This window comes from Microtus ochrogaster, chromosome 18, assembly GCF_000317375.1.
Source record: "Microtus ochrogaster isolate Prairie Vole_2 chromosome 18, MicOch1.0, whole genome shotgun sequence".
Classification (NCBI taxonomy): domain Eukaryota; kingdom Metazoa; phylum Chordata; class Mammalia; order Rodentia; family Cricetidae; genus Microtus; species Microtus ochrogaster.
This window is the reverse complement of record NC_022020.1, coordinates 20,576,758-20,598,331: the sequence shown is the minus strand read 5'-3', so window position 1 is coordinate 20,598,331 and position 21,574 is coordinate 20,576,758. Positions and strand designations below refer to the sequence as shown.

At 45.4% G+C, this 21,574-nt stretch overlaps 2 protein-coding genes across 2 annotated transcripts in view; one reads left to right on the top strand and one right to left on the bottom strand.

The window, feature by feature from the left end:
* The first annotated feature begins 10,544 nt into the window (after positions 1 to 10,544).
* Sft2d3 (SFT2 domain containing 3) lies at positions 10,545 to 12,983 on the top strand. The gene has a single exon (XM_005355860.2). The coding sequence runs from the start codon at positions 10,913 to 10,915 to the stop codon at positions 11,564 to 11,566; it is 654 nt and encodes a 217-aa protein (XP_005355917.1). The 5' UTR covers positions 10,545 to 10,912; the 3' UTR covers positions 11,567 to 12,983.
* A 1,734-nt stretch (positions 12,984 to 14,717) lies between these two features.
* Wdr33 (WD repeat domain 33) overlaps positions 14,718 to 21,574 on the bottom strand; it is a 114,987-nt gene continuing 108,130 nt past the window's right edge. The window contains exons 19-22 of the mRNA XM_005355859.2: positions 19,899 to 20,062; positions 19,713 to 19,808; positions 17,590 to 17,805; positions 14,718 to 15,361 (exon numbers count right to left, since the gene is read on the bottom strand). Coding sequence (XP_005355916.1) covers positions 15,132 to 15,361; positions 17,590 to 17,805; positions 19,713 to 19,808; positions 19,899 to 20,062 — 706 coding nt within the window. The 3' untranslated portion in view covers positions 14,718 to 15,131. The remainder of the gene's footprint in view (positions 15,362 to 17,589; positions 17,806 to 19,712; positions 19,809 to 19,898; positions 20,063 to 21,574) is intronic.

The following is a 21,574-nucleotide window of genomic DNA, read 5'->3' as shown; positions in this document are numbered from 1 at the left end:
CTGATACTAGAACGAACTTCTCTGGGCTTCTGGTATAGACCAAAGACCAGCAGCTCTCAGGAAACCTCCAGGACTTCAGCACAAGTTTGGGACTGCTGAGGGCTCCTGGAGACCGACCAACATGCTGGATTCTTAGTCTCTTCCATTCAGCGATTGTTGGGCTGCCCAGCTCCACCATGACTGCGAATTTAACAATTCCCCATTTAAGGTGTAGCCATTCTTCTACCAGTTCTAGTCTTTTAAAAATCATTTTATTTCTTTTTATGTCATGCGCATTGGTGTTTTGGCTGCGTGTCTGTCTGTGAGAGTTTTGGCTGCGTGTCTGTCTGTGAGAGCGTGTCAGATCCCCCGGAACTGGAGCTACAGATAGTTGTGAGCTGCCATGTGGGTGCTGGAAATTGCACCTGGATCCTCTGGAAGAGAAGCCAGTGCCCTTTAACTACTGAACCATCTCTGACTAATACAGATTGTGGCACTAGAAGTTGGTTTTAAAGAAACAGAATTGTAAGGATGAATTTCTCTAGTTGATTTAGTGATATCTGGAGCTAACTCTCCAACTCAATAAAACCGGAAGTTACTAACGACTCTCCTGATGGCACAAGGCACTGAAAGCACCCGGTGTGCACTATGGAAAGAACTACGCAAGACAAACACAGTTGACACTCTCGCTCACCTCCTGTGAGGGGCAAAGAACCTGGTGACTCCATACATAAAACTTTTGAAAGCAAAGAAAGCAATGACACTGACTAGCTACTTCTAGCATCTCTGGATACAGTGAAAAGGGAAAAGACTAAGTTCAGGGGTAGAAATTAATTGGCCCCGTCCAAGGGTTTCTAAGTGTACCCTGGAAAAGGGTCTTCCCAACTCCAGCAGCCATGGCACTCAAGCTGCAGAAAATCAAACTGAAACCCTCACCGTGCAACCTGGAGCATAGCTGAAGTCCAGCCATGGAGGGCATCAGCCGTAAAACTGGGGGCACTGGTTAAAAAGGAGTGGGGTCCTCTGACTTGTGCAGGAGAGCGCTGAAGAGGTTGTAGCTCTCCAACTCTCGGGTTCTGGTAGGTTTGCTTTGGTTGAGGAGATAGTCTTGATGTAGAAGAAATGTGATTGCTGGTTGATTAATGGGCTTGTTGATGTAAAACCACAGCTGACATCCTAAAGGAACAAGAGACAGTTTATTCCGGAGCCATTTTGAGTGACCATGGCCTGAGAATACAGATTTGTGGCACACCAAATTCCATGTTCCAACATGGAAGCAGTTTCACAGGGCTTTTTTGTTTACTTTTGTTTTGTTTTATAGTTTTACAGAATAAAGAAAATCACAAAAGAAAATCAATTTTAAAATATATTGGTGGGTACACCAGAGATATGGGCACAAGAAGATGGGGACAGCTATTTTATAGGGCAAAGATGTGACCTGATGAATTCTTAGATCTTGGGTTGGTGCAAGTCAGTGTCCTGCTAAGTTAATAGCTTCTAAGAGGCTTGCTTTATTTTATTATCACAAGGTATTAGTTCAGATAGGGAGTGGGGCAAGAATGTCTATCCCAGAAGGTTAACACTAGTCCAAGATAAGGCAACTAGCCTCTTGACCTAGCAAATCCCAATCTCTCCACAGCACAGAAATCCAATTGGACCATCAGCCTCTGCAGACACATGCCATCCAGGAGGTTTTGTTGTTGTTTTCAGTTGTTTGTTTCCTCCCAGAAACAGCTTCTTTTTAGAAAAGCTCTCATTCAAGGGCGGTAGCCAATGGGACTTGAAATGAGCATGGCTGGAAAATTGGTGAGAAAGGCTTTTGGGGAAGAAGTTTTTAGACAGATCTCACCAAATTGACAAAGGATGTGAAGATACTTGTGTTCATGAAAAGGTGACTTCTACAGAGGAAGAGTTTAGTAGATCGAGCTACAAGAGCTAGTTCCAGTGCAGCTAAGGTTGTTACAGTTACACAGTCTCAAAAAACCATGGAAAGAAAGAAGGAAGGAAAGAAAGAAAGAAAGAAAGAAAGAAAGAAAGAAAGAAAGAAAGAAAGAATTTAATTGGGGCTCATTTACCGTTCCAGAGGGTGAGCGCATGACTACCATAGTGGGAACAAAGCAGCTCAAATCTTATGTCTGTTCCACAAGCAGGATGCAAAAAGAGCTAACTTGAATGGTGGAAGTGTTTGAAACCCTCAGACACACCTCCTTCAGCAAGAAAATGTCTCCTAATCCTTAACAAATCATTCCATCAACTGGAGACCAAGCATTCAAACGTAGGAGTAGGGCCAGTCTCAGATAGACTGCTACTGCTTCTTTTTCAGTCATTCTTTCTTCTTGTCATTGCCCATGGTGGCAGAGGTGGACGCTATCCATGCACCCAACATCACGGACTTCCACTCACAAGGTTGACCTGGATCTAGCTGCTGCTGAATGGCAGTGCCCTCTATATGGCATTGGGGACAGTTAGAGAGGTGTAGGTAGTCAGGGAAAGCAAGAATGGGCTCCATTGGGTGGCAACTTGATGGAGGTGGGTGTTGTATCTTATCTGTTGCTTTCATTGGTTAAGTAATAAAGAAAACTGCTTGGCCCTCTGATAGGGTAGGGTTTAGATAGGCGGAGTAAACAGAACAGAATGCTGGGAGAAAGAAGTCCAGTCTGGAGTCGCCATGATTCCCCCACTCCAGACAGATGCGGGTTAAGATCTTCCCTGGTAATCCACCTTGTGGGCTATACAGATTATTAGAAATGGGTTAGATCAATATGTAAGAGCTAGCCAATAAGAGGCTGGAACTAATGGGCCAAGCAGTGTTTAAAAGAATACAGTTTCCGTGTAATTATTTCGGGTATAAAGCTAGCCGTGCAGGCAGCCGGATGCCAGGAACGTAGCCCGCCGCTCACACTTCAACAGCAACTTCTTTCTCCAGAAACCATCTCAAGAAGAGAGATAGTAGGAAGGCCCAGGGCAGATAGTAGAAACGTAAGTGAAATATTTTATGAAACTTAAAAACCATTTTGTGTGACTTAGAATAACATAATGCCTGTAAGACAGGACCTTGCCACCAGTAAGCTCTGGTAAAAAGCTACACCTTAGAATCAAGCTCTGATGTGTTAATGGACTGGTCACAGGCAGCTCAGATACAGCCAAGTCCGAGACAGGCCTTGATATACTAGTGAACTAACCCCTGGGTAGCACTGATATGTTGCTGAACCTGCCCTGAGCTGTGAACCCTGATAGGGCAAAACCAAAGAAATGATACAAAAATTGGAACTTTGGTAATGGTCTTGAGGATCCCAATGCCATGCTCCCAAGACAACAGCTTCTCCAGACTCTGTGTTGATACCCATAAGCAAAAGGACTTGAAATTGGCCTCTGTGTGTGGTGGCCCTGACTTCAGCGACCATTGAATTGCACCATCGCTGGCCCTACACACGCCCATTTTTCAGTATTAGCGGCTGGCCAACACTCTCAAGGCCTCCCTCAACCCCTACCATTGCCATCCCTCCAGCCTGCCACAGCTGAAGGACTTCTCAGAGGATATGGGTTGGGTCTGCAAACTTCCAGTGTCCTCCACCAGAGATTGTCCAGCAGAACCCTGCAGCAGCACTTTCTGCCCAAACAACTGTCCCTGTTTGGTGTGACGTCTGTTTAACTTTTACATTAGGTATATAAGGTATTATATATATCTTATGTATTTCTATTTTAAGCATTGCATTTTATATATGACATTATAAGGAATGTTTGCATGGATAAACTGAGTATATTCAAAAGACAGATCTCACGTGGACATACAACTGCTGAGTGCCTCATAGCCCACAGACCATGCTCTCCGCAGCAGGGGTCTTGACAGGGTCAAAATCCAAAAGGGGAGGACACAGTGCCCTATAAAACACCCACTCCAAAGTCCTGTTGGCAAGCTCCCAGCTCTGGAACCCTCCCATCCCAAAGGGAGCATCAGTAAAATCAGAGCTTTCACTTTTTGTGTTTCAGTATTCTTTCTAGATATTCAAGTCTTTGCCCCACGTAACAAAGTCAGGGGTCCCCTAGGTGAGCACTGGCACTCAGGTAGAGGACCATTCCCCAGGGTGACCAGGCAGGACCTAATGGTAAGCTGACCACCATGCTTTTAGCATTCCACACAGTGCTGCTTCTGATTAAGGTGAACGAAGGCCAAAGAAATCCAACGGCGGGCCCACGCTCATGGAATCCACTGGTTTTATCACGTTCCCTACTATCCTGAAGAAATCTGGTTTAATAGCAGTGGACTGACCTTTAAGAAACACATAGGGCAGCAATTATGTGGCATTAGCCTAGACGGCCGGAGCAGGGCTCCCCGAAAGGCTGTACACGTTCAGAATCAGCATCCAACAGATGGTACTGAGGTTCATATAGACAAGCATGGGCCCAAGAACAAAGGAAATGAGAATGGCTCCACTCTCAGCACTTCTAGTGACCCACCAGCAAAATCTGTCCTTCCTGTCTGCATGACTTTGTGCTCTGCATGCCAGAAGTTTTGGTTCCAGAAGGGGCAAGTGCTTCTGTCAGGAGGCATAACAAATCTTCCATTAAACTGGAAGCTAAGACTCATTGTCTTCCTGGCCACTTGGGCTCCTGATGCCCTTGAATCAATGGGCTAAGGAGCAACAGGACAAATGACTGATCCAGACTTCCAGGAAGAACTAGGCTTCCTCTACACAATGGAGTAATAGAGAGTATGTCTAGAATGCAGGAGATCCTTCAGGATGCCAACGAGAATAACCCAGTAACCTGTACCATGACTAATAAAAACCCAGAGACAGATATTGGGGTTCAACCTGAAGGTCAGAAAAGCAAATCAGCCAGTCAATGGCTCTTACCTCTACCTCAGTTCAAAATGGTGATCCTGCTTCCAGGAATCCTCAGAATAAGACTGTGTCTGAGAGCTGTCTCCTGTCTTATATTCTTCTCTGGTGCTGGGACTAAAGGCGCGCAAACTAGTGTGGCTACTGGGATTAAATAAAGGTGTGTGTCACCACTACCTGGTCTGTAAGGTTGACCAGGGCAGCTCTTTTACTCTCTCATCTTTGGGTAAGCTTTATTTATTAAAATAAAAGGAAATATCACTATAGTAACCCAATTCAGACTGGATGTTAATTGAACAGACCCCTCAGGAATGAAGGTGCTAGTCACCCCTCCATGGTTGGTCACCAACCACAATCTGTTGAGATGCCTGCTGAGGTAGGTGAGCCACAGAATAGCTAGGGTAACAAGGCAGGTAAGGCCACACACAGGATCAGTTACAGTAATGTCTGTGCATGTCTTAGTTCGAGTTTCTATTGCTGTGATAAAAACAACACGACCAAAAGCAGCTTGTGGAGGATAGTGTTTATTTATCTTGTGGTCTGTAATCCATCATCCAGGGAAGTCAGAGAAGGGACTCAAGGCAGGAACCTGGAGACAGGCGCTGCCGCAGAGACAAGAAGTGATGCTCACCGGCTTGCTCCTCATAGCTTGTCTTCTTACACCACCCGTAACCACCTGCACAGGGGAGGTTAAGAAATGTCCCCACAGGCTTGCCCACTGCCAATTCTGTGGGGACATCATCTCAGTTGAAGTTCTCTCCTAAGATTTTAGCTTGTGTGTCAGTTTACAAAACACTAGCCGGCAGTCTATTTAGAATATATGTTTGTGAAGATATACACATACACATTAAGCATATATTTGTGTTTCCTTTCCTCTATTTGTTTTGTAATATAACACTGATAGAAATAGTATCAGTGGTTAAGTGCTGTAAATCATTATCAATCTTAAGTTTTGGACATTAAAAGACTAAGCATTCTTCAAGGGACTTACCTACCTGTTTGGAAGAAAGAATATGTTTGAGGCTGTATATGAGATCACTGCGTCATGTTAGGCAGAATTATGACCATATTATATATTGCCTTTGGAAATAAAGCATGAGATAAGAAATGACCAGGTGCCAACTGAACCTGAAATTAACTAAATGGCAAACAGCTGTGGGTCACTCTTGTGAGGGTTTCCTTGATCAGATTCGAGGCAGAAAGGGTCACCATACATGTGGGTGGTGCCCCCTGGTGGTAGCTCTGATAAAAGAACCCAGAAGTAAACTGGTTTCACCTGCTCACCTGCACCCTCTGGACAAGACAGTCTCTGCTGCTCTGCTGCCTACTTCACTAATACCAGAACCAGCATCCTCAGGTTGACACATCCAACCTCTGGATTCGGCGACTGCCCAGTTCTTGGCCTGACCCTCTAATATGAAGCAGGTATTGTTGACTACCTAGACTATATTGTATAATCCAATCCAGTAAATCCCTTCTTACCACACCTTCATTCTGTCCGTTCTGCTCCTGAGGCCCCTGATGCACTGAGAACTGTTTCCAGCCTGTGACTGTTCCCGCGTTTTTAGGCACAGATTTCTGTCTCCCAGGAGGGTTCTTCCTAGACTCTCCTAGACCTGTTACATTTCTGAGTGCTTTGTCATTTTCTTGTTGCTATCATGGAGCCACCAAGTTCTCTCTGTGTATGTGCTCACATATTCATGTGGGTACGTGCGTGTGTGAGGGAAGGGTAAAGGAACAGGCTCAGATAATTGCCCCTCAGACACTGCTCACCAATTTTTCCCTTTCTTGTTTTCCTGTTCATTTGTTCTGAGACATGTTTCCACTGCCCTGACACTTGCCTAGCTGTCTAAGACAGTTGGCTAGCAAACTGCAGGGACCTACCTACCTGCCTGCCTCCTCAGCACTGGTGTGAAAACATGCCACCACACCTGGCTAACTGTACATGGGTGTGGGGGATCGAACTCAGGTCCTCATGCTTGCAAAGCAAACATTTTACCAATTGAATCATCTTCTTGGCTACCTTTAATCTCTTACAAAAAAAAAACTGAAAAATCCTTTATTCTCACTAATATATCTGGAATGAACTTTTCACCCTCTTTTCCAAACAAAATAAGTCTCCTCAGACACAAGTAAGAGTCCTTCATCCATACAGGCTGACCCTTCTCTAGGAAAGATCATTGTGTCACTGAACAGAACAGGATTTAATTGGGGACTGTATTAGTCAGCGTTCTCTAAAGAATCTCAATCTCTCTCTGTCTCTGTCTCTCTCTCACATATGCATGCACGCGCGCGCACACACACACACACACACACACACACACACACACACACAAGAATCTCAATCTGTCTCTCTCACGCATACACACATACACACACACTTTATTAGAGTAGTTTACAGGCTGTGGTCCGGCTAATCCAACAACGCTGTCTCCCGACTGAAAGACCAAGAATGCAGTAGTTGTTCAGTCCACAAGGCTGGATGTCTCAGCTGGTCTTCAGGGAACAATGAAATCCTGAAGAGTATGTCCTAACTCCAGCAAGGGAATGTCAGGAGAGATGAACTAACCAGCCAACGTGAGGGTAAGAAGGCAAAAAGCAAAAGCTTCCTTGTTCCATGTCCTTTCAAGTGGCAGTCACCAGAAGGTGTGGTCCAGAGTTAGGGTGGCTCTTCCCATCCCAAATGTCCAGTCAACACAATCCCTCACAGGTGTTCCCAGCTGCTTAGGTTTAGTTGGCTCCAGATGTGTCAGGCTGACAATCAAGATTACCATCACAGATGATTCTTTGAAGAATTAATTAACACAATTCACCTTTAGCCAAATAAATCAAATGAAAGACAGGATCCAAACTAATAAAATTAGAGACATTGCAACAAACACTAAGAAAATGCAAGAAATAATAAAAATTTCATTTAAAAAAATCTGCATTCTACCAAAGTCAAAGTCTAAAAGGAAAGGGTTAATTTCTAGATATATATTATCCACCAAAGCTAAGTCAAGATGAGATAACATACATAAACCCATGGCATTTAATGGGCTAGAACCAGTGACTGAAAATCTCCCCACAAAGGACTGGAGAGATGGCTCAACAGTAAGGAGATGGGTTGTACTTGCAGAGGTCTCAGGACCCACATGATGAGTCACAACCAGTTGCAACTCCAGTTCCAGGGATCCAATGCCATCTTCTGGCCTCCATGAGCACTGCATGCATGTGGTACACAGACATGCAGGCAAAACACCCATACAAACAAAATAAAATAAAAAGCCCTTTATAAAAATCTTCCTAGAGAGCTGGCCTCAAGGGCATGACAGCAGGAGCAGCCTCTCACCTCTCCTGGGCAGCACAGCAGAGCTGGTCCTGGTGGTGTGGGTAAGGGAGAGCTAACCCCAATGGCATAAGCTCAGGAGAGCTGACCACACCACTCCCCTGGGAAAAGCAGGAGAGCTGGCCCTGGTTGTGTAGCTGCAGGAGAGTGGGTGGACTGACCAGCTCAGCTACCACTTAGGCCCAGATCCAGGTCTTTGAGTTGGCCCACCCCAACATCTACCCCATCTATGACCTGCTGGAGCAGGTAGAGTGTCCGGTCCTGCAGAACTGAAGCTGCAGCATCTCCGTAACCTGGGGCAACAACAGGATGTCCTAGAGGAGTTCAGTATTGATAGTGGAGAAGAAGCCAGAGGCCTCCAACCAGACCAATGACTCACTGCAATGAACATATGTTAGGTAAAGCTGTTTAAGCACAAGGGTGTACTGTGTTACAATGCAGATTCTACAGTGAGATCTGTGTTCGTTTGCTTTCTTTTGGGAGGAGAGGTTGCAGGGCAGATAAGGAGGAACAGAGAGATGAGTGGGATTGGGGTGCACGATATGAAATTCACAAAGAATCAATAAAAAGTTAAAAACAAAACAAAACAAAATCCCAAGTGAAACAGTCTAGGTCCAGATGAACTGAATGCAGAATTCTACCACACTTTCAAGGAATTAATACCAATACTTCTCAAATTATGTGTAAAGTACAAACGGAAGAAACACTTCCAAATTCCTTTTACAAAGTTACTATAGTCTGATACCAAAACCAGACAAAGGCCCAACAACAGCAACAAAGGAAAGAAAATTATAGGCCAATAAGATGATGAACATGGATGCAAAAATACTCAATAAAATACTTGCAGACTGAGTTTAAGAAAAATCAAAAAGATCACCATGATCAAATCAGTTTCATCCCAGAGATGCTAGGATGGTTTAACATATGTAAGTCAATAAATCCACCACATAAACACACTAAAAGACAGAAAAGTAATCCACCACGTAGTCACACTAAAAGACAGAAAAGTAATTCACCACGTAGTCACACTAAAAGATGGAAAGCATGTGATCATCTTATTAGATGCAGAAAAGGCCTTTAACAAAAATCTAACATACCTTCATAATGAAAGTTCTAGAGAATCTGTGACATTTCTCTACATAATAAAGGCAACACACAGATTTCCTCAGCCAACATCTGGCTAAACACAGAAAAACTTAAAGCATTTCCACTAAAATCAGGAACAAGACAAGAATGTATATAAAATCTTTAGCTGAAGCAATAAGACAAGTGAAGGAGACCATAGAGAAGGAAAAGTATCTTTATTTGCATATATGACTCTAGATATAAAAGGCTCTAAAGACTCCACAAGAAATCTCTTATGGTTGACAAACACATTCATCAAAGTAGCAGAATACACAATACACAAAAATTAGTAGCATTCCTATATACTAATGACAAACTACCAAGTACGAAATCTGGAAAATAATTCCACTTAACCTCTGTGTGTGTGTGTGTGTGTGTGAGAGAGAGAGAGAGAGAGAGAGAGAGAGAGAGAGAGAGAGAGAGAGATAGATTTAACCAAGGAAATGAAAGGCTAGTACAATAGATAGGCCAAAGTGGATGGGAGACGTCACCCAGGACAAACAAAGAACTACAAACAGCTAAGGAATGTTGAGTGGGAGAAACAGAATTCCCTGGGGGTAAAGCATACTAACTGGTTATCCAACATCAGATAACCAGTTCTGAAAATATACAAGTAACGTTATACAGACTGAGGTTATATTTGGAAATGTGTACATATGCATGTACATGCATGTAATAACAATTAATGAAAGAGAAAGAGTCCACAAATTTGAAAGAGGGTAAGGATGTTTGGGAGAGTTTGAAGGGAGGAAAAAGATGGGAGAAACAATATAATTATATTCTCAAAATATAAAAGAAGTAATTCAAAAACAAACAAAAACCAAACGGAAACCAGGAGTGGGCTGGGAGTCAGTTCTTTACAAACTCTACTTTCAAACGGGATAGCCTAAGCTCTGTAGGTGTAAATTTTTAAGTTAAATTTTTATTTTTTTATATATGGGTGATCTGCCTGCATGTTTGTACGTGTACCACATACCTGCAGCCTCAGCGGAGGCTAGAAGAGGGCGTCAGATCCCCTGGAACTGAAATTACCGGTGTTTGTTAGATGCCATGTGGGTGCTGGGATCCGAACCTGGGTTCTCTGCAAGAGCAGCAAGAACCGCTAGCCATCTCTCCAGCACCTTCATTAGAATGAGGTAACCGTAGAAATGTAGACAATTGCGAAAGAAAGAAAGAAAGAAAGAAAGGAAGGAAGGAAGGAAGGAAGAAAGAAAGAAAGAAAGAAAGAAAGAAAGAAAGAAAGAAAGAAAGAAAGAAAGAAAGAGAGGGAGAGGGGCAAGGAGGGAGCGAGAGAAATTCTGTGTACCCTTTTCCCAAATTCCTCCATTTAGCAAAATGTTAACAATGTTAGGCACCTGACAGTCAATATTCATCATGCCAGCAGAGTCGCCCTAAGTGCGTCCCTTTACTACCACAGCTACTCTCGACTATTTTTTTTAACCTTGACGGGATTTATTCCGTGACTATAACATGAGATAAGGAGCACAGCTGTGCCGCCTACTCCGGGACTTCCGCAAAGCCTTGGACACCACCCTTCCGCCGTGGCCGACCAACCGCAGCCTGAGGATCTAGCTACTTCCGCTTGCGGGCGCCCGAACCCGGAAGTGTCAGCCCCGTTTCCACCGGCACCCGGTCCGAAATGGCGGATCTCCACCGCCAACTACAGGACTACCTGACGCAGGGTAAAGCGAACAGGCCGGCAGCCGCAGAGCCGCTGCTCGCCGCGAGGACGAGCGAAGAGCCTGAGGCCGGGGACGGAGCAGCCGCGGCGTGGCTAGGCCGCACGGCTCTGCGATGGCCGTGGCCGCGGAGCTCCGCCGAGCCGCCGCCCGCGGGCTCGCAGTGCATGCCCAAAGTGACGCGCGGGCAGCGCCTGGCGGCGGGCGGCCTGGGTCTGCTGCTGGCCGCTCTCTGCTTCGGCCTGGCAGCGCTGTATGCGCCGGTGCTGCTGCTGCGCGCGCGAAAGTTCGCGTTGCTCTGGTCGCTGGGCTCGGTGCTGGCGCTGGCGAGCGCGGCGCTGCTGCGGGGCTGCCCGGCCTGCGGGCGCCTGCTGCGGGGCGAGGAGACGCCGTCGCGAACCGCGCTGGCCTACGCCGCCGCCTTGGGCGCCACGCTCTACGCCGCGCTGGTCCTGCGCAGTACGGTGCTGACGGCGCTCGGCGCGTGCGCGCAGGTAGCCGCGCTGCTCTACGCGCTGCTGGGGCTCCTGCCCTGGGGCGGCGTGACAGCGCTGCGCCTAGCGCTTGGCCGCCTGAATCGTGGGGCGAGCCTCACCAGCGTTCTCCCGGTGTGACCGTCCGTCTCAGGAAGCGGGACCAGCCAGGCATCGCCACAATCCACGGCACCCTAGCGTGCGAGGACAAGGCACCCACTGGACTGTGCTCCGGAGTCCGTGCGCCTGGAGCAGCTGCCACCGGCTGACGGGCTGGCGGTCTCAGAGAAGACCCTTCAGCTTCAGCGTTCTGAGGTTCTGGGTGGGCAGCATGGGCCCCGAAAGACACAGTTCACTATCCATGAACTGCTTTCGAACTGGCTTTACATGGACGTCAGTTAAGGGGACAGCTGACTTGGCTGCTTTCGTGGCTTTGGAAGAACTGCCCCTCCCTTTTGTCATTTAAAAAGAATGCAGTTGAGCATAGAGGTTCGGTTTTTGTCGCCACTTTTTGAAGCCTCCGTACTCCTATTCACTGTAAATCAACCCAGATTATTGGATTAAACACTAAATTTAGCCACTGGATTTAAAATAGTGATTAGTTGATACATTATACCTCAGTTTTTTTCTTCAGTTAAGAGTAAATATGGTGCTTTATAATATTTAAGGAAAATTAATCCTAAAAGCAATACACCAAAGAGCAATTTTCTGAATCAAGAAGCCAGATATCCAGGATGATGCGTGGTTAAGTTTGCAGGTTTCCACAGAACCGGGCTTAAGGGTCCTGGGAGACAAGGAAAAGCTTACATCTACAGTTGTTGTGTTTGATGTGAGAGGTTTTGACAATCGTTGACTATTCCTAACATTATTGCTGCTTTTTCAAGTACTATACAGTTTGATACTGATGCAATGTAAAGTGCTCTTTATTCAGAATTGTTTTTGTTGTGCTGCAGTCAAACAGTATTTAAATCTATCATCATTTATTGCCAAAAACTGGATTCAGTATTGAGTCTTGATACACTAAAAAGTAAAGTGTATTTAGAAGTTCATAATTTTACCAATGGTTCTCACATCAAAGGAAGCCACATTTCGTCAGTTCATTAATATTAGTGGGGATGGGTCCAGACATAATTAATATACCCAGATGCTTTCATGTTTGGCTAAGTTGAGAACCACATCTGCGCACTGGCTGGTACAATGTGAAAATAATTGTTTTCCAGGCTGTCCCCATGTTGCCCTAACAGGAAAGGCATAGCAGGTCAGGCAGTAGCAAAGTGATTCCATCATGGCTCATATCCCATTCTCTCAATTGCTCCCCAGACAGACAAGGAGCACTCTCTTAAGAAAGGAAATGCTGTTTTCAGTAGTGATGTACAGTTTTTATGTTACTATATTCAAGGTATTAAAATCGTCTCAAAATTTCATTACTTGAAATAAGTTTTATAAAGCTCAAAGCACAACATCTTATATTTTGACAGGAGTATTTAAAATGCTGTATGTAAATGTTTATGTATAATATAAGGGGCTCTGTTTATAAATGAATCCATCCTCACAATGTGACCTGGGTGTTTATGAACCCTGTGTAGCGTCGTGGAACTTGACTGTGAGTTGTTTGATGTTATACCCGGGAACACAGGTGAGGAGGAACACAGCTTTTAATAGTGTGGGCGCTGACACTTTTATTTATTTTTTAAAAATATTTATTTATTATGCATATAATATTCTGTCTGTGTGTATGCCTGAAGGCCAGAAGAGGGCACCATGTGGTTGCTGGGAATTGAACTCAGGACCTTTGGAAGAGCAGGCAATGCTCTTAACCTCTGAGCCATCTCTCCAGCCCTGACACTTTTATTTTTGAAGTAAAAAGAAAATTGTTTGCTTGAAATCTTCAGGTTCTGACACCCAAATAATCGTTTCTTCACTCCATACCCAGAGAGAGCCAGGGAAGATTTCTGTATACTTGTCCAACTATGGCATCTCTTCATGTGCCCAAAAGCTGCTAATGTAATGAGATATTAGCAGCTCCAGGCCTGACCTTTTTAATAAAAACTTCCTTAGAAAAACCAGTGAAGAGACAGCTCAGTGGTTAAGAGTACCAGCTGCTCTGTAGGAGAACATGGGTTCAATTCCCAGGACCCACTTGGTGCTAACTCCAGTTCCAGGGATCTGATACTTTCTTCCAGCCTCCAAAGACACCAGCCACACATTGATGCACAGATATAAATGCAGGTTAAAAAAAAAAGTTATGAGAAACAGGCTTTAAAAAAAAATAAGTTAAAAAGAAAAAAAACCAACATAGAAAAGGTTATCTCAAACTGAAATTTTGACTTTCAGTCTGAGTTCCCTCCTTTTTCTGGAAGGTATGTAGGTAGGTGTGTGTCTGTGTGTCTGTCTGTCTGGAGTTAGAGGTAGTTGTGAGATGCCTGATGGTAGGTTCTGGGAACTTAATTCCAGTCCCTGTATGTACACTTAAATGCTGAACCATCTCTCCAGGTCCTAATTTGGTTGTCGTTTTGTTTTTCTTTGGGGGAGGGTGGTTTTTCCAGATAGGGTTTCTATGTAGCCCTGAATCCTAGAACTTTCTCTGTAGACCAAGCTGACCTGGAGCTCAGAGACTGCCCTGCCTTTGCCTCCACACTTAGTTTTGTTTGTTTGTTTGTTTATGGGGGGAATTGTTTTGAGACAGAGTTTCACTGTGTGGCCCTGACTGTCCTGGAACTCTCCACAGACCAGGCTGGTTTTGAACTTACAGAGATCTGCCTCCCAAGTGCTGGGATTAAAGGTGTGTTCTTTTTTTTGAAACAAGGTATCTGTCATGGCAAAGAACTTTCTGGCACACTTGGTCTTCTACCCCAAACCCTGAAGCCGCCATAAAGCAAATATGGAAAAGGAGACTGTTTCCAAAATATACTTTGTTCCACTTCCTTTGAAGTGTGTGCAATAACTCTAAGACACTTGTAGTTAGCTCCAGTTTACACCAGCTTTCTTTCCCAAAGAAGACAAGTCCACTCAAACCTAAACTGCTAGGAGGTGCATCCAAGAGCCTCTAGGTTCAGCTTTTTCTTCCAGTGTAATCTTCAGAGGTTCTGAGCCTGCTTGAACTACGTTAGAGCAACTTTAAAGCATTCCTTTCCACATAGCAGAGACAGTGTGAAACAGAAAGAAGGTAAGACTTATTGGAAAAGCAGAGTTGACATGGACTTCGTCTGCTGTCAGTAACAGCGGGAACTGCACCCAGCAGGTCAGATGCAGGAGAAACGAGAGTTCCTTAAGGCAAGCACTACACAACCGGTTGTTTCTGTTAATTCTTGAGTAAATCACATTCTGTATTCATACAAAACAAGGTTTTTTTCTCTGACAAACTGTACATATAGAAATAAATTTCCAATTGGACATGAACTCAACTTTGTGGAGGTGCTCCATTTCTTACGACATAAAAAAAAGGGGGATTCCAGCTTTTATCTTCACAAACAACATGGCAGAGTTAGGGCAACAAGGGTGGACAAGACAAAACAGGGCCAACTACCCTAGGTAGTGGCAGCAGTCTCTTCATTGTGGAAACCTCATTGGGATCCTAGAACTCAGCTGCCCCAGAAGAAGAGCTCAGGGCTACAGTGGTAAAGGCTTCTTTTCTCTTCACTTGGTAAGTCCATAAGAACTTCTTAAATACTATCCAGAGAGGCCCAGGGCTACTCAGCCCCTACTTCTACCGTCCCCTCCCACTGCCCCTTGAAGTGCCTCGCCTTGGAGGGCCAGAGTTCATGTTACTCCCTCTACCCCAGTTACTGCCACTGCGGCCCGCTCGAGAAGAAGAACTGCTGCCTGGAGGGCCACCAAAAGGCTCATCTCTGTGGTATCCATCATGATGGTCTCCATCCAAAGAGCTAGAACGCCCGGATTTTGGAACTCTCTGGGAAGGTCCTGGGCCTGCTCGGCCTAAAACAAAACATGATTCAAGACATGACATTCTGTATCTTAGTGGTTACTTCTCGATAATTCTGTACAGCTTTCACTCCCTGATGAAAGTGTCTTTCAGAAGACTGGGTTCCTATGTCCTTTCCTGACTTCATTTCCACCCTGGCCTCAGGATGATCTATGGAGGCCATCCACTGGGCAAAAGGCCGGAAACCAGCCGAACACTAAGGATTCCCAAGAAACCTGCCTCAAGGTGGATCATGTTCTGCTCTCCTGGACTACCAAAGTAATTTAAGGAAGGTTCCAAAAGCACACACTAATGTTAGAAGCAACTAAGATATATAGGCTGCTGCAGATGGTAGCAACAAGGGCTCCAGTCAGGGTCTGTGTACACGTCCCATGGCATGTGGTCCTTTGGCTCCTTTTCACCTGTTTAGTATTGGGAAATATTCTCAAAGAACAAAAATAAAATAGCATTCTGAGATCTACTGACTTGTTTTTGGTTTCAGGATTTGCAAACTGTTAGCTGTAAGTAAAACCATCTTTTAAAAAAAAACCTTTCTTCGGCCAGTGAGGTGGCTTGGCAGGTAGAGGCACCTGGTACTAACTATCCAAGTTCCGTGCCCAGGACAAGATAGGAGAGGATCAAGTCTGGCAAACTGTCCACATGTGCACATGGCACCCACATCAAACATACAAAGCAAATAGAATTAAAAATGTGAGCGAAGCTACTTGGGGAGCGAAAGCTCTGACTGGTGTGCCCAGGACAGGCTGCTCGTGCTCCAGGGGATGCCCAGGACAGGCTGCTCGTGCTCCAGGGGCTGCCCCACCCATGCATATATGCACAGCGCTAACCCAACTCAGAGTTACACAGACAAGAAGCAACAGCGCTAGGTTGGGAAGGGGCCACGAGGGGGTTGGGTCTGGGATTGGGAGACCTAAATATATTGTGTTTATTAAAGAATAAATACAAGCCGGAGGTGCCTTTAATCCCAGCACTCGGGAGGCAGAGGCAGGCGGATCTCTGTGAGTTCGAGACCAGCCTGGTCTACAGAGCTAGTTCCAGGACAGGCTCCAAAGCCACAGAGAAACCCTGTCTCAAAAAACCAAAAAAAAAAAAAAAAAAAAAAAAAAAAAAAAAATTTTTTTTAAATTTTTTTCTTGAGCTCAGTGGTACAGTGTTTTGCCTACCATGTGCCAAGATCCTGTGTTTAATTCCCAGATTGCAAAAATAAAGGAAAACATAAATAGAACTTTTTCTCCTGAGATGGTGTGATTGGTTCATCATCTCCTGGAGCATGTTCTTCCAACACTACCAACTCCCAACTATTTTGTCTGAAATGTTTAAGTGGAAGTTAATCAAATGGAGCTGAAGACAGTAGAGGAACTTACCACCCCCACCCCCTTTTTTTTTTTTTTTTTTTCCCTTTTTTGAGACATGGTTTCTCTGTGTAGCTTTGGAGCCTGTCTTGGAACTCGCTCTGTAGACTATGCTGGCCTCAAATTCACAGAGATCCTCTTGCCTCTGCCTCCCAAGTGCTGGGATTAAAGGCGTGCAATACCACAGCCTAGCCAAGCTAGGCTTCTTATTATGCAAAGCATGGTAGCTCAACCTATGGCTGCCTGAGTGGAGTTGTCATCTAGTATGTAGCTCTCATGCTAGCCACATGTCCTTGGCCAGGCATCCTGACTACCCATCAGTAATCTAGGAGCATAGTACACTGAACAGTACAGCATTTAACTAGAACAAGAGATGTACTGGATAGCCACAAGTCATTCTGGAAAGGCTACTTAAAAGGCAAGTGAACCAGGTGGGGCATCCAGCAGCTTCCTTCCCAAAGCATGACACACAGGCCAGGGTCTAGCCCAACCCTAAAGCCAGACCTGTAGTCGCAGTCACTGGCTGCTACTTCTGGTTAAAGTGCCACTGATGTTCCTCCTGGGCCCAGGCCTAAAAGCAAGGTACCTTCCCTGAGAAGATCACCTTGAGGGCTCCAAATAGCCACTGGTGGAGGATATAATAGCCAGGGGGCCCAGCTAAGCAGAAACCCCCAACAAGGAACTTCTGGAAATTCTGCTGAGTCAAGTCTGCAGTTCCATCCAGCTGTGGCAGACACACTACACTCACACTAAGTGTAAGAGCCTATCCTCTGCCCATACCAGGCTCTGAGGTAGAGTGGAGGCTGCCTTGGGGACTCTGGTATCTGCAACAGAGCCCTCAGACTGGGATGGGCCTGCAGACCTCTTACCTTTGCTTCCTCGGTCCTCTGAGGGGCCTCCTTGGGCCTCCAGCTCTCTGTGTTCAGAAGAGCCCGACCCATCATGCCAGGGGCGCTTCCGGGGTGGTAGGGAGGCCATGTCCATGCCTTGGAGAGAAGAAGAGCGTTCTCTGCTAGCTGGTGAATGGCCGTCATGAGGGGGATGGTCAGGGCGGGAAGCATCACGAAAATGTTCATGACCTGGTCCTGAAATGAGAACCAAAGGTCCGTGCTTTTAAGGATGTGACACTCTCACCTCAGTAAATCAGTGCGGCCCAAAGCAATGGGGAGTAATAACACTTAGAGCAACCTGAGAACAGGAACGTCTAAACAGACCAGGCTGAGTCACACCAGAGATGTGAAAAAGGAACTCCTCCTGGAATAAGAGGAAGCAGGACTCAGGTTATCATTGCGATCTTTAAAATTATTGAGAAAGGGGCTAGAGAGCTGGCACAGTGGGAAACAACAGTGCTTGTTGTCCAAGTATGGGGACTAGAGCTCAGATACCAGCACCCACAGAAAATTGACATGTGCATAAGGTCCCAGAGCAAGGAGCTGACTAGCCAAATCAGCAGGCTCCTGACTTAAATGAGAAACCCTGTCTGTAACACAAATTCTAATTGGTATTAATAATAAAATCCCAGAGTCAGATATAGGGGTTAATGCTGAAGATCAGAGAAGCAGAGCGCCAGCCACTAGAGAGTTCTTTTATCTCTACCAGTGCTCAGACTGAAGGGGCGACCCTGTCCTTAGACTGCATCTCCAGACTCTATCTATGTCCACCAAACCTCAGACTACACTGAGCCCCTGTCTCCTCCCCCTTATATTCCTCTCTCTGCCCAGCCATATCACTCCTGTCTCCACCTCCCTAGTGGGATCCCAAGTGCTGGGATCCCATTTGTGTGAGCTCTGTTTCTCTTTTGAACAGATTCAATCTTATGTGACCTCAGGTGGCCTTAAACTAACAGAGATCCCTCTGCCTCTGTCTCCCAAGTCCTGGAATTAACTATGTGAGCCACCACTCCCTGACCTCTAGTGGCTTAGCTCTGCACTCTGATCTTCAGGCAAGCTTTATTTGTTAAAACATAAACAAAATATCACTTCACCTGCCTCAATAGCTAAGATGAACAGCCACCAAGGAAAGTTGGCATCTGTCTTCTATATACAAGCAAACACAAACATGCCCACCTACACACATGTACACTCACACACGTGAACATACAGACACACATATACTCACACACATATACACATGCATACATAGCTCACATATATACACATACAAAAAAAAATTACTGAGGACTCCAAAAAGTCCACTAACAAAAATACATCTACTTAGTCAGACGAGGTATAGTACATGCCTTTAGTCTCAGCACTGGGGAGGTAGAGGCAGGCAGAGCCAGCCTGGTCTACAGAGTGAGTTCCATGACAGCCAGGGCTACATAGAGAATCTCTGTCTTAAAAAATAACAACAAAAATACTTAATTTTATGATATGATAAATTAAGATAAAGAAAATCTTAATTTTTTTATCATTTACTTTCCAAATAGATGAAGATTTAGTGGAAAGAATGGTATTATTTGTGTAAGTGCTGTCTGGAAGCCAGGCGGAAATATAAAGTATCTTCCTCGGGTCTCTATTTTTTGATTTTTTTTTTTAACTCCCAAAGCCAGGGTACTGTGTAGCCCTAAAGGGTCTATAACTTACTATGTAGTAGTTCTAGGCTGGCTTCAAACTCAGAGAGATTCACTTGCCTCTGTCTCCCAAGTGTGTAGCACTGCCCCACTACATCTGGCCCAAGGTAGCAGTGGAGTTACAGGTGCTGCTGCCAAGAAAGGCTGAGGACCCAAAGTGGTCCTCATGCTTGCATAGCACATAGATTACTGAGCCACCTCCCTAACTTAACAAAATCCCTTCACTATCTTACCTAAAAAAAATAAACAAAGCTAGATTTTCCCACCTGTTTCTGCATTAAACCTGTTGAGATAAAACACTGGAGTAGACAGACAGGAAGACAACCGGCCTCCATGAAGTCAAACTAAAAAGACAGACAGAACCTGGAGATGGGCCCTACTCTGTGAACTACCAAACCACAAGCATGTCTCCTTCCTTACCAGGCTCTCGGTTGCCATCCCAGGAGTCTGGTTTCCGTCCTCCTTCAAAGCGAGGGAACTCGTCAGGAGTGGGGAGTAGGCACTTCCTGGATCCCCCTACACAGAGGAGCAAACAGACTGTGCTCACAGGCCGCCCTGCTGTGCTCAGGCTGCTGGCCCTCAGACTCAGCAATTCTCAGTGCTCACCTCGTGGGTTGGCCCGGCCTCGCCCTCGGAGATCTCGGCCTCGGGCTGCTTCATCAGCAGCATCAAAAACCTCTTCTGGACCAAAGTCATCAGGACCAGGAAAGTTATCCCTTCCTCTTGGGGGAGCACGGCCTTCATGCCTTGGTGGGGCTCCTCTTCTAAAGCTGAAAACAAAAACAGAATGTCTAACCTTTTAGAATACATTTTTTTTTTTTCGAGACAGGGTTTCTCTGTGTATCTCTGGCTATCCTGGAACTCACTCTGCAGACCAGACTGGCCTTGAACTCATAGAGATCCACCTGCTTCTGCCTCCCTGGATCTGGGATTAAAGGTGTGCACCACCACTGCCCCGCTGGAATACATTTAAGTCTGGAGAGAACAGGAGACTTTAATATACAATGTGAATGGAGACAAAAACATGATATATTTTTAAAGCTTCACCTTGAAGTACTAACATTACAGTCCAAAGCAGACAGAAGGCAACAATTAGCAGAACGTAGGTGACCCGTGCTAATAGGAATATACCAAGTACTTTCTGTGTATTACTATGCCCATTTCTTCCTCATCAGCCATTACATGAAAACTGATACTTTTTGCTGTTGTTCAGTTGTTTTTTTTTTATTTTTACTACACCTGACTCAGCTATATATTTTATGATAAACATCTTTTTTACATACACAGATGGACAAAGGGTGCTGACTTGTTTGGGAACAAGTACTCTGTATTTGCCCCAGCACATAATCTCCACTCTGGTGGTCTCAATGAGAATGGTCCCCATAGGCAAACACTGGAATGCTTGGTTTCCAGTTAGTGAGAGGAGGCGTTTCACTGGGAGTGGGCTTTCGGGTTTCAAATGCCAATGCCAGGTCCAATCTATCTGTCTCTGCCTGCTGCCCGTGGACCAGGATGAGGCCCTCAGCCACTGCTCCAGAGCCATGCCTGTCTGCTGCCCGCCATGACGATCATGAACTAGCCCTCAGACACTGAACAAGCCCCCACTTAAGTGCTTTCCTAAGAGTTGCCTTGGTCACGGTGTCTCTTGACAGGGGCCAGCTTGTGGTTTTTCTTCCCTCTGATTCCCTTTCAAGTACCTTCTTTGTCCCCAGGCAACATGACCAAAGCATCTTTGCTGTAAGCACAGCAAACCGGGGTCAGAGTAGAACTGCACAAGAGGCGTGAGTGGCCAAGACAGCCCTGACAAGAATGCTGTCCCTGAAACAAAGCATTTCCCACCTGTGCGCAAGCAGCAACTGTGCCAATGGCCCAGGGACAAATGGAGTTTTCTTTGCCTTTATTAGAAAACACCTACTGGTATGGACTGCTTGTACCCCCTAAATCCCTTTACTGAAGCTCTGATTCCTATGTGCTGTGGCATATAGGGTGCACACCATGTATGGTACACAGCTGTGCCATACTCTTGAAGGCAAGTAAGCGGGGTTTTATGATGAGATGAAGGTAGTGCAGGGTGATGAGATTAGGAAGGAGAGACGGAACAAAGTGCAGCTACCCACCCCACACTGGGAGCTGGTAGTGCATGGCTTTAATCCCATTACTCAGGAGGCAGAGGCAGGAGGATCTCTGTTCAAGGCCAGTCTGGTCAACAAAGCAAGCGCCAGGACAGCCAGAACTACAACAGAGAAACCCTGTCTTTAAAAAAAAAAAAAAAAAAAAAAAAA